Raw genomic sequence first — 13,487 nt, 5'->3', positions numbered from 1 at the left:
TCCCTCATCTTTAAAATGGGGATAATATCAATAATCTTTAAAGTTGTTATAAGATTTAATAAATGAAAAGGACATAGAGCAAGTACATGGAACCCAGAAGCTCAATAAATGTTATTAATATTATTGTTGGTGACTCTCTACAATAATACAGAGGAAGAATACTAGATGGGATGGAATTCTGATTCCATTGATTTCTTGCACAAGTTACACAACCTCTCTAAGCCTCAGCTTTCTTACCTTTAAAATGAGGCTAAAAATCTAACTTGCAAAGTTACTGAATGAATTAAGTTTTTAAAAATTTGCAAAAATGACAGCACAATGCCTAGCAAATAAGAGATGTTCAATGAAAATTAGGTTAAACAAAGAAAGAAAGGGGAATATACATAAGGCAAAGAAAGAGACAAAACTGTAGTAAAGACCAATCCTTAAGGACTGCCAAGTGCAAGTACAATTTAAAGGATGGTAAGTCTGTGTGGAGTGATACAGGTGAGAAGAGAGTCCCTTAAATTTTCAGCTAGTGGTCCCTGGCAAGTATGTCATTTCCAGCTAGAGGACTATGATGTTTTACACACACACACACACACACACACACACACACACACACACACACCCTCTGTTTGTACCCCAAGACACTTGGATGTTTTTGAGGTTGATGATCTAAATGGTCAGTTGACCCATTTCTAATATGCCTAGTGATGTTACAGCTCATGTGTTCTTCATGAGATCCCAATTTGATTCTTTACAAAAATAATATCAATGTTTGTACAACTTTAAATTGGAGCTTTCTAAAGAATGTCTCAGCCTTTCCTTATCTTACCATCTGACTTGCCTAAGGCTTGACAGACGATCATTTCAGACAGGCAATGTATTTAAAGGGCACAGAAAAAAAAATATTAGCTTCCTCAACTAAAGTAGTTAAAATAACGGTGAAAAAGGAAAAAGAAAAGTCTGATTTTATTTTGGGCAACTTATTTTATAAAGGGGAAACTGATTTCCCCTTTTCTCTACTACTACAGAATAACAAAAATAGCAAATTTGCTGTTATTTTCTTTTAATAAAAGGAAACAGAACTACTAAAATAAGATGAAAAGGAATCAAAGGTATTTAATAAGGTGAAAACTGTGGCATATAAATGAAAAAATAAAAAAATACAAAAAACTCTACATTTAGAGAATTTGGAGGTTACCATGTTTAACCTGAAATAATGTTCACATTGAAAATTAAGCATACTTGAAAACAGTGTGCAAATATAGTTTTCTCTCCAAGCCAATTACTACATTCAAATTAATTTATTTCATTACAAAGGTACAAACCTAAGAGGTCATGTAATAAGCATTCTGTAATATTAATCCTATAGCAGTCAAGAGGAATTAACTCTAGGGATGGGAGCATATTTTAAATACTTTTAAGTTGAATGGGTATTTTAAACAGTCTGTGTCAAGAATCAAACAACTTAGGAAGAAACTAATTTTTTAAAGTATGTATATAGAAATAACAGTTACATTTATTTATTAAAAAAACAAATACTTACAATATCTTCTATTATCTCTTTGACAGCTGCCACAGCTAAAATAAATAAGAGAGGAACCAGTGTTGTGTAGCGACCTGTTGGTGATACATCAGGTATTTGCTATCGGAAGAGAAAAAAAGGATGAGAAATTCAGTAAGAACTAGAAGGTTTATAATACATTTAAAAACAACAAAGTCTTGGAGCTTCTTAAAACATGTTTCATTGATTTTACCATCTTGGTAGACTAACACTGCGTGAGGTAATTTGCTTGTATCTAGTATGTAGCTGGGAGAGAGGGTTAATTAGCTTCATGGCAAGCAGTTATGTGTAGGACTAACACCTACAAAGGGGGACTGGTTAACTAAATTACAGCATGTCCATATACTCAAATTTCACACAACCATTAAGGATGTTATTTTAGAAACACTGTGAATCACACGGGAAAATATCCACACATTATTATATGGATAAAGCAGATGATAAGACATATATACTCTAAGATCCTCTTTTTGCAAAGTAAGTCAATTAACAATGCTTGGGATGAAAAAAAAAAAAAAAAATAGACCAGAAGGATAAAAACCCAAATTTTAAGACAGTAATTGCCTCTTGGTGGTGGTGGAATAATAAGTTATAAAATTTTTTCTTTGTTGTGTTTTCTTATGCTTTTTGCATGAACATAGACTACTTTTTAGTAAAATGAAACTTTTTTTCCTAATTAAAACTAACCCAAATACAAAATGAAAAAATTTTAAAATGGTAACTTACATTCTAAGGTTCAGAATTGACAATGTTACTGTTACTAAAATAACTCACTAGTTTAAGAAAAAGTCCCGTCCCCCTTTACAACCCAAAATGAACAGTCCCCGCCACATTAAATTTACAGAATGTTTAAAATAAGTTGATAAAAATGAATCAAAAAAAAAAATGAATCAAAAGGCTTGACAAGGTAGCAGCAGTATTCTAACTCAGCTTGCAGCAGGAGCTGGAAATGCCCACCAAACCAGCTTATCACTCTGTGCTTAGATAAGCTTCAGAAGATTGGTCATGGGCTTAAGAAAAACATTTATTAATATCTGAACACATGATTTTGAGCTAAGGTTTTACAACATGACTTTACCTGAAGCAGTGCAATAAAGAGAAAAAATGAATTAGCGGCTCTTCTGAACTGAGAGTAGAGAAATCTCGGAAGGAATGTGATTACGTTATATTTTGCAGTGCTAGAAAACAAAAATGAAAAGTAGCATAAAAGTTAATTACTCCACAATTAGCACTCACGTTTACAAAATTCCATTATCGCCATATAAAAAATTAAATGATGAACAAATGCCCTCTGTTTTAAATCGGGAGAATACTGCAAATGGTCATTAACCTCAAAGAAAAGGAGTGAAAGGAACTGTCTAAATAGTAAGAGTTTAATTTTCTGCACAATATCTTTTGTTCTCTTTGGCCAATCATCCTGTTATCATTACTAGCAACAGCTTACAAAGAAGAGCACCTTTCGTTAAGATAGTGTATAATATGTTAATAGAAAATAAAATCTTGCAAAAAAAAACATCAGCAATTTGAGCAAGACCAGAAACATCAAACAGAGGGACTTCCCTGGATAACGTCAGAGAAATGGGGAGTTTTGTGGGGTTCTGTCTGAATTTTCTTCATGGCTCCTCTAGAAACTTGGCTAGGACTCCACACCAAACACATCAGATACGTCCACAATCAGGAAGATATCACCACTTAGGTCTCAGAAATATCCAATCTTCCTCTTGTTAATTAAATAGAAAGGAGATTAAAGGGACACATGCCACACTCCTTCAGCTCAGAAAAGTTACTGTAGAATTTGAAGGTGTAAATATTAATTTTAAACGGTCATTTCACAAATCTAGGAGTTTTGTCACCAGAACACTACTGGGCTGACGTGTGGTGGGAAGGGGGCTGGTGTTCATTTGGTTCCGGAGGCCACTTAGTGAATAGTGCTTATAACAGCAATAGTTTTACATTATTGTTGGAATGAAAATAGAACAGTGAAGTAATTCTCACACCTTCCATTCCTCGACACTATCCGGAATTTTGCAAGTATCGAAAGCCAATATTTAAAGACTATTTAACAAAAAGGAGTTCTAAGTGAAGAACTGCAAAGACTTCTTTTAAAAGGTGAAAACTTGTTAATCAAAAACAACAGTTCGTGGGTCTATTAACAGGTTTAAGACAAAGGCACATACCCATGAACAGTTTTCATTATTCAGATACTGTAACTAGAATCGGTAGCATACATATGGCTGCTTAGCCTTTCTTCTCCTTCCTGCTTCTAGATTCTTATTAACATCTCCTTCTTGGCTAGAAGATGGAGAAACAGCTGATTCACACTGCCTCCAGTAAGCTCTTAAATATTAAACTGATTTAACTGAAAGCTCCTTGCAAGCATTTTCATTCTGGTCTGGCAGGGGAGATGTCCTCCCAAGTTCTGCTGTAATAGCTAGTCCCAAGCATTCTTTGGTAGTTCTTACCTGACATGGTTATTGCAGAATTTTGTCAGCTGGGGCTGGTTGATGAATATAGTCCTTACTTCCTCCTGGTCAGCCAGTGAAGTCTTCTCTGAAACATCATCAGTCTTCTCATAACCTTAAAGAGAGAGAGAGTCTTATTTGATAAGAAATGTTTCATTTTATTATCCAGACCAAAAACACATTTCATAACTATCCTAGAGCCTAAAATCTGTTAAAAGCTATCTGCTTCCCTGTTATTGGTGTTGCTTCTGTTCTAATAAAAGGAAAAATCCCCACATTTAACATTTCTACTAAATTTAAAAGGCAGCACTCAACAGTCATGTAAAAGCTGACCCATTTCAAAAACAGTAACATCAATTTTTAATTTGTACCCATCTTTTCCCCAGAAATGTTCAACTTATTTCCTTCCATTACATAAAAATATGTCCAAAAGTAACACAAAATTCTAAAATGCTTTACACTTTTAGATAAGACTAACAAGACAGAGGTAATGACAATACATTCTGAAAATTTAAGCATACACATTTAATGCTTTTCTGGTTTTGCTTTTTCTTTGTGAATAAAAACAGAGAAAAAGATAAACATTAAGGTTTAAATAGGCAACTACCACAATGATCTAACTCACTATGATCATCTTAATCTTTCCAGTAATTAAAATTTATATTTATGAATCATCTTAAGTTTCTTAAGATCAAGTCACCTCACCATCACTGAAACAACGTAAATAGATACAGGCAATTTCAACTGGGTAACACCTTGCTGCAATGTTGACAACACTTTTAAAAATACACACAGCTTCTAGAAGAACAGAAAAAATTTTAAACTGCTTATTTTACTTTCTAGTGAGAATTAAATGAGACTGAATTAAATCAGTCCCTTACCCCTTTCCTCGAGTCACCAACAGTACTTTCTCTCAAATACCCACTTTTCTTCTCTTTTCTGCCTACTCAGTGCCAACTCCTCCCAAAAGACCTGCCAACAGGGGTCTCTTCTGAAGTATTCTCTGGTGCTAAAGTCAGTGCACCTTCACTATGTTCCCACAGGCCTCTGTACCTCCCCTGTCCCCTGAATCTGTCCCCTACCAGAATGGAACTCCCTGGGGCCATAGCTGACGTGCTACTTATCTTCCAGTACCAGTACTAACAAAGAGCAGGTACTCAATAAATGTTTGCCAAATAAATAAAAACGAAATGACAAAGGACTGGTTATGTGCCCATTTCTTTGAGAGCAAGCAAATGATTCTCCACCCACTGATAAAGAAACTGATGACAGCCATGTGCTGGTAACAACTTGTACAATAAAAGCTCGCCTGTGGGGTTCCGTTACCCTATGAAACCAGAAAATCATAGGAGCTTCCTACAAAGGTGGGGAACATGAGCATAGGGACCGGGAAGGTGAGAAACAGTGTAGTTGTGTGCAGGACAGTGCAAACAGGACAACACTGCTGAAGAATACACAAAAGGCAAGGTAAAGACAGGTGAGATACAGTGCTGAAAAAGCACACAGGCCAGGTTTAAAAGGACCTCTCATGCTTGTGAAGAAGTCTGGATCACATCCTCTCGTTGGTAGTGAGCCACTGAAAGCTTGCCAAGGAGAGAGGCACAGGGTGAGAGCCACATTTTATACTCATCACTTCGGAGGTCACATGGATCCAAATTAGGTACCGTCACACTCATTTTGCAGTTTTAGACACATTAGCAGCTTTGCCCATGGTCACATGGTTAATAATTATCTGTCACTACACCATGTTTTAGACACAACACAAACTTTCCTCCCTAGTGTATACAATCAAAATTCCACATAGGGATTGCTAAAGACTGAATGTTTATGTCTCCTCCAAAATCCATCTGTTGAAATCCTAACTCTGTGATGGTATTAGGAGGATAAATTTTTTCGAGGTGATTAGGTCATGATGGTGGAATCCTCATAAGAGGGATTAGTGCCCCTTCTAAAAGAGGCCCCAGAGAGATCCCTCACCCCCCCACACACACATGTGAGGACACAGCAAGAAGACGGTCCTCTACGAACCAGAAGGTGGCCCCTCACCACACACCTAATCTGCCAGTGCCTTGATCTTGGACTTCCCAGGCTCCAGAATTATGAGAAGTTTGTTATTCATAAACCAGGCAGTCTATAGTATTTTATTAAAGCAGCCTGAACAGACTAAGCCATGGGTTATCAAACAGAGGCACAGCAATATTAAAATTCTTAGAAATCTTTTATTAGATTTTCCTTGATGACAGCACAATGACCGTAGTGTACTGTTTACAGTACCTCAACTGGACAAGGTGCCTCAAGAAAACCAGCTCTCCCCTCTGCTTTGAACTGATATCCTCAAGTTGTACTTACTTTACGTAACTGGATGTTCTCAGCTGAGGTGTTAGGTGTCACTCCTTACCTGACACATCCATTTATACTGGGGTTTCAAATGCTGCCAGGTAAACTTGGACATCACCTCTCCCCATCACATATGAATCTGTATTCAAGAATTTCTATGGGGCAAAGGACCCTCCTAGGAAAAAGGGATTGGAATCGCCTCTTTCCTTAAATTTTGGTCTCATACTTCTGGGTTAGAGGTGAACACATCCCCTATAACCGATCAATATGCACCAGACAACTCTGTTTTTATGCTTCTTTTTTTTTTCTTTTAAAAATGTTCTCTGCAGGAGATTGGTTCAAGGTGGCGGAGTAGAAGGACGTGCTCTCACTCCCCCTTGCAAGAGCACCAGAATCACAACTAACTGCTGAACAATCACTGACAGGAAGATGCTGGAACTCACCAAAAAAGATACCCCACATCCAAAGACAAAGGAGAAGCCACAATGAGATGGTAGGAGGGGCGCAATCACAATAAAATCAAATCGCGTAACTGCTGGGTGGGTGACTCACAAACTGGAGAACACTTATACCACACAAGTCCACCCACTGGAGTGAAGGTTCTGAGCCCCACGTCAGGCTTCCTAACCTGGGGGTCTGGCAATGGGAAGGGGAATTCCTAGAGAATCAGACATTGAAGGCTAGCGGGATTTGATTACAGGACTTCGACAGGACTGGGGGAAACAGAGACTCCACTCCTGAAGGGCACACACAAAGTACTGTGCACATGGGGACCGAGGGTAAGGAGCAGTGACCCCATAGGAGACTGAACCAGACCTACCTGCTAGTGTTGGAGGGTCTCCTGCAGAGGCAGGGGGTGGTTGTGGCTCACCTTGGGGACAAGAACACGGGCAGCAGAAGTTCTGGGAAGTACTCCTTGGCGTGAGACCTCCCAGAGTCTGCCATGAGCCCCACCAAAGAGCCTGGGTAGGCTCCAGTGTTGGGTCGCCTCAGGCCAAATAACCAACAGGGAGGGAACCCAGCCCCACCCGTCAGCAGACAAGTGGATTAAAGTTCTACTGAACTCTGCCCACCAGAGCAACAGCCAGCTCTACCCACCACCAGTACCTCCCATCAGGAAACCTTCACAAGCCTCTTAGATAGCCTAATCCACCAGAGGACAGATAGCAGAAGCAAGGAGAACTACACTCCTGCAGCCTGTGGAACAAAAACCACATTCACAGAAAGACAGACAAAATGAAAAGGCAGAGGGCTATGTACCAGATGAAGGAACAAGATAAAACACCAGAAAAACAACTAAATGAAGTGGAGATAGGCAACCTTCCAGAAAAGGAAATCAGAATAACGATAGTGAGGATTATCCAGGACCTCGGAAAAAGAATGGAGGCAAAGATCGAGAAGATGCAAGAAATGTTTAACAAAGACTTAGAAAAATTAAAGAACAAACAAACAGAGATGAACAATGCAATAGCTGAAATGAAAAATACACTACAAGGAATCAATGGCAGAATAACTGAGGCAGAAGAACGGATAAGTGACCTGGAAGACAGAATGGTGTAATTCACTGCTGTGGAACAGAATAAAGAAAACAGAATGAAAAGAAATGAAGACACCCTAAGAGACCTCTGGGGCAACATTAAATGCAACAACATTCGCATTATAGGGGTCCCAGAAGGAGAAGAGAGAGAGAAAGGACCAGAGAAAATATTTGAAGAGATTATAGTCGAGAACTTCCCTAACATGGGAAAGGAAACAGCCACCCAAGTCCAGGAAGTGCAGAGAGTCCCATACAGGATAAACCCAAGGAGAAACATGCCGAGACACATAGTAATCAAATTGGCAAAAAATAAAGACAAAGAAAAATTATTGAAAGCAACAAGGGAAAAAAGACAAATAACATACAAGGGAACTCCCATAAGGTTAACAGCTGATTTCTCAGCAGAAACTCTACAAGCCAGAAGGGAGTGGCATGACATATTTAAAGTGATGAAAGGGAAGAACCTACAACCAAGATTACTCTACCTGTCAAGGATCTCATTCAGATTCCATGGAGAAATGAAAAGGTTTACAGACAAGCAAAAGCTAAGAGAATTCAGCACCACCAAACCAGCTCTACAACAAATGCTAAAGGAACTTCTCTAAGTGGGAAACACAAGAGAAGTAAAGGACCTACAAAAACAAACCTAAAACAATCAAGAAAATGGTAATAGGAACATACATGTTGATAATTACCTTAAACGTGAATGGATTAAATGCTCCAACCAAAAGACACAGGCTCGCTGAATAGATAAGAACAAGACCCATATATATGCTGTCTACAAGAGACCCACTTCAGACCTAGGGACACATACAGACTGAAAGTGAGGGGATGGAAAAAGATATTCCATGCAAATGGAAATCAAAAGAAAGCTGGAGTAGCAATACTCATATCAGATAAAATAGACTTTAAAATAAAGAAGGTTACAAGAGACAAGGAAGGACACTACATAATGATCAAGGGATCAATCCAAGAAGAAGATATAACAATTATCAATATATATGCACCCAACATAGGAGCACCTCAATACATAAGGCAACTGCTAACAGCTATAAAAGAGGAAACTGACAGGAACACAATAATAGTGGGGGACTTTAACACCTCACTTACACCAATGGACAGATCACCCAAAACGAAAATAAATAAGGAAACAGAAGCTTTAAATGAAACAATAGACCAGATAGATTTAATTGATATTTATAGGACATTCCATCCAAAAACAGCAGATTACACTTTCTTCTCTAGTGTGCACGGAACATTCTCCAGGATAGATCACATCTTGGGTCACAAATGAAGCCTCAGTAAATTTAAGAAAATTGAAATCATATCAAGCATCTTTTCTGAACACAACGCTATGAGATTAGAAATCAGTTATAGGGAAAAAAACGTAAAAACACAAACACATGGAGGCTAAAGAATACGTTATCAAATAACCAAGAGATCACTGAAGAAATCAAAGAGGAAATCAAAAAATACCTAGAGACAAATAACAATGAAAACACGATGATCCAAAACCTATGGGAGGCAGCAAAAGCAGTTCTAAGAGGGAAGTTTATAGCAATACAATCCTACCTCAAGAAACAACAGCTCAAATAAACAACCTAATCTTACACCTAAAAGAACTAGAGAAAGAAGAACAAACAAAACCCAAATTTAGGAGAAGGAAAGAAATCATAAAGATCAGAGCAGAACTAAATGAAATAGAAACAAAGAAAACAATAGCAAAGATCAATGAAACCAAAAGCTGGTTCTTTGAGAAGATAAACAAAATTGATAAACCATTAGCCAGACTCATCAGGAAAAAGAGGGAGAGGACTCAATTCATTAAAATTAGAAATGAAAACGGGGAAGTTAAAACAGACACCACAGCAATACAAAGCATCCTAAGAGACTACTACAAGCAACTCTATGCCAATAAAATGGACAACCTGGGAGAAATGGACAAATTCTTAGAAAGGTATAACCTTCCAAGACTGAACCAGGAAGAAACAGAAAATATGAACAGACCAATCACACATAATGAAATTGAAACTGTGATTAAAAATTTTCCGACAAACAAAAGTCCAGGACCAGATGGCTTCACAGGTGAATTCTATCAAACATTTAGAGAAGAGCTAAAACCCATCCTGTTCAAACTGTTCCAAAATGCAGAGGAAGGAACACTCCCAAACTCATTTTATGAGGCCACCATCACCCTGATACCAAAACCAGACAAAGATACTACAAAAAAAGAAAATTACAGACCAATATCACTCATGAACATAGATGCAAAAATCCTCAACAAAATACTAGCAAACAGAATCCAACAACACATTAAAAGGATCATACACCATGATCAAGTGGGATTTATCCCAGGGATGCAAGGATTCTTCAATATACGCAAATCAATCAATGTGATACACCATATTAACAAATTGAAGAATAAAAACCATATGATCATCTCGGTAGATGCAGAAAAAGCTTTTGACAAAATTCAACACCCATTTATGACAAAAACTCTCCAGAAAGTGGGCATAGAGGGAACCGACCTCAAAGTAATAAAGGCCATATATGACAAACCCACAGCAAACATCATTCTGAATGATGAAAAACTGAAAGCATTTTCTCTAAGATCAGGAACAAGACAAGGATGTCCACTGTCACCACTATTATTCAACATAGTTTTGGAAGTCCTAGCCATGGCAATCAGAGAACAAAAAGAAATAAAAGTAATACAAATTGGAAAAGAAGTAAAACTGTCACTGTTTGCAGATGATGTGATACTACACCTAGAGAATCCTAAAGATGCCACCAGAAAACTACTAGAGCTAATCAATGAATTTGGTAAAGTTGCAGGATACAAAATTAATGCACAGAAATCTCTTGCATTCCTATATATTAATGATGAAAAATCTGAAAGTGAAATTAAGGAAACACTCCCATTTACCATTCCAACAAAAAGAATAAAATACCTAGGAATAAACCTACCTAGGGAGACAAAAGACCTGTACTCAGAAAACTATAAGACACTGATGAAAGAAATTAAAGATGATACAAATAGATGGAGAGATGTACCATGTTCTTGGACAGGAAGAATCAAGATTGTGAAAATGACTATACTACCCAAGGCAATCTACAGATTCAATGCAATCCCTAACAAATTACCAATGGTATTTTTTATGGATCTAGAACAAAAAAATCTTAAAATTTGTACGGAGACACAAAACACCCTGAATAGCCAAAGCAGTCTTGAGGGAAAAAAACGGAGCTGGAGGAATCAGGCTCCCTGACTTCAGACTATACTACAGAGCTACAGTAATCAAGACAATATGGTCCTGGCACAAAAACAGAGATATATATATCAATGGAACAGGATAGAAAGCCCAGAAATAAACCCATGCACCTATGGTCAACTAATCTATGACAAAGGAGGCAAGGATATACAATGGAGAAAAGACAGTCTATTCAGTAAGTGGTGCTGGGAGAACTGGACAGCTACATGTAAAAGAATGAAATTAGAACACTCCCTAACACCATACACAAAAATAAACTCAAAATATATTAGAGACCTAAATATAAGACTGGACACTATAAAACTCTTAGAGGAAAACATAGGAAGAACACTCTTTGACATAAATCACAGCAAGATCTTTTTTGACCCACCTCCTAGAGTAATGGAAATGAAAACAAAAATAAGCGAATGGGACCTAATGAAACTTAAAAGCTTTTACAAAGCAAAGAAAACTACAAACAAGACAAAAAGACAACCCTCAGAATGGGAGAAAATATTTGCAAACGAATCAACGGACAAAGGATTAATCTCCAAAGTACATAAACAGGTCATGCAGCTCAATATTAAAAAAACAAACAACCCAATCCAAAAATGGGCAGAAGACCTAAATAGACATTTCTCCAAAGAAGACATACAGATGGCCAAGAAACACATGAAATCTGCTAAACATCACTAATTATTAGAGAAATGCAAATCAAAACTACAATGAGATATCACCTCACATCAGTTAGAATGGGCATCATCAGAAAATCTACAAATAACAAATGCTGGAGAGAGTGTGGAGAAAAGGGAACCCTCATGCACTGTTGGTGGGAATATAAATTGATACAGCCACTATGAAGAACAGTATGGAGGTTCCTTAAAAAACTAAGAATAGAATTACCATATGACCCAGCAATCCCACTACTGGGCATATACCAGAGAAAACCAGAATTCAAAAAGACACATGCACCCCAATGTTCATTGCAGTACTATTTACAATAGCCAGGTCATGGAAGCAACCCAAATGCCCATCGACAGACGAATGAATAAAGAAGATGTGGTACATATATACAATGGAATATTACTCAGCCATAAAAAGGAATGAAATTGGGTCATTTGTAGAGACGTGGATGGATCTAGAGACTGTCATACAGAGTGAAGTAAGTCAGAAAGAGAAAAACAAATATTGTATATTAACACATATATGTGAAACCTAGAAAAATGGTACAGATGAACTGGTTTGCAGGGCAGAAATTGAGACACAGATGGAGAGAACCAATGTATGGACACCAAGGGGGGAAAGTGGCAGGGGGAGGGGTGGTGGTGTGATGAATTGGGAGATTGGGATTGACATATATACACCAATATGTATAAAATGGATAAATAATAAGAACCTGCTGTATAAAAAAAAAAAATAAAATTCAAAAATAAATAAATAAATACAATTCAAAAAAAAAAATGTTCTCTGCAAACTGCCCCCTTCGACAGTTATGATGACCAGATGAAGACCTCTGTGTTCACACCTGGGCAATGTCTTCAGTGAGAGATTGATGTACAGTGGTGGCGAAGGTAACCGAAGGGAGAATCCCCCCCACTGACTCTGTCCCAGTGGAGGTAAAACTTAGATGGTACCCTTGCTATTCCTTCCCATACGTGGTCTGCCCTTTAAGGAGGGAGGCTGTGTCCCTTGGGATTTGTTTAGTAATTTAGAGGGCTTGGTCACGTAAGTCATTAAAATTCACTAGTAGCTTTTAATCCACTTGTCCTGCCTTCTAAGGACTACTGAGAATGGAGACAGCTCGTGTGTCATCCCCTCACAGAACACAGTGGAGGAGAGTGAGGCCATGTATCCATTAACAGTTCTCACGGAGTATTCCCCGAAGGTCAGGTGAGCCTTCTTTGTCCTGAAGTCATGCAACAGGTGAAGAGTGCCAACAGAAAGAAACAGATCTTAATCAGGCTCTTGACCATCTCTCGCAACTTTTCTTAGCACAAGAGTTGCACAAAGAAGGCACAGGATACTCCCACATTTAATGGAAATGGACTTCAGGGGGTCTGGGTGACTGCTTCTGGGATCCCCTCAGTGACCCATCCTCCCTGGGTTAGTACTGAGATGGTCCAGAGTGAACTCTGATGCCCACCTTGGAACTCGTTCAAACCCCTTATCAAGTATAGTCAAACGGACAGCAGCTGGCAAACAGCAGAGCCAAGAATAAAACGTGACTTTAAGTAGTTACTTACTCTCATTAGGCTTCAGTTTCCCAGTCTATAAAATTTTACAGAAATTTTATACGGAATAGTTGCTATTAAATGGAAGAATTTACGCTAAGTACTTAACAAAATGACTAA

The 13,487-nt window shown here is 37.9% G+C and overlaps 1 protein-coding gene across 6 annotated transcripts in view; it reads right to left on the bottom strand.

Moving 5' to 3' along the window:
• ATP8A1 (ATPase phospholipid transporting 8A1) overlaps positions 1–13,487 on the bottom strand; it is a 235,328-nt gene that overhangs the window by 192,181 nt on the left and 29,660 nt on the right. For 5 of the 6 annotated variants that reach the window (XM_082390480.1, XM_082390482.1, XM_082390481.1 and 2 more), the window contains exons 2-4: positions 4,012–4,126; positions 2,628–2,727; positions 1,532–1,630 (exon numbers count right to left, since the gene is read on the bottom strand). In XM_082390480.1, coding sequence (XP_082246606.1) covers positions 1,532–1,630; positions 2,628–2,727; positions 4,012–4,126 — 314 coding nt within the window. Of the gene's footprint in view, positions 1–1,531; positions 1,631–2,627; positions 2,728–4,011; positions 4,127–13,487 lie in introns of those variants that run through there. The other variant, XM_082390485.1, reaches the window with a different exon arrangement.

The sequence above is a fragment of the Balaenoptera borealis genome (assembly GCF_965194805.1).
Source record: "Balaenoptera borealis genome assembly, chromosome: 4".
In the NCBI taxonomy this organism is placed as follows: domain Eukaryota; kingdom Metazoa; phylum Chordata; class Mammalia; order Artiodactyla; family Balaenopteridae; genus Balaenoptera; species Balaenoptera borealis.
The sequence above is the reverse complement of the archived record's forward strand: the minus strand, read 5'-3'. Positions and strand labels throughout refer to the sequence as shown.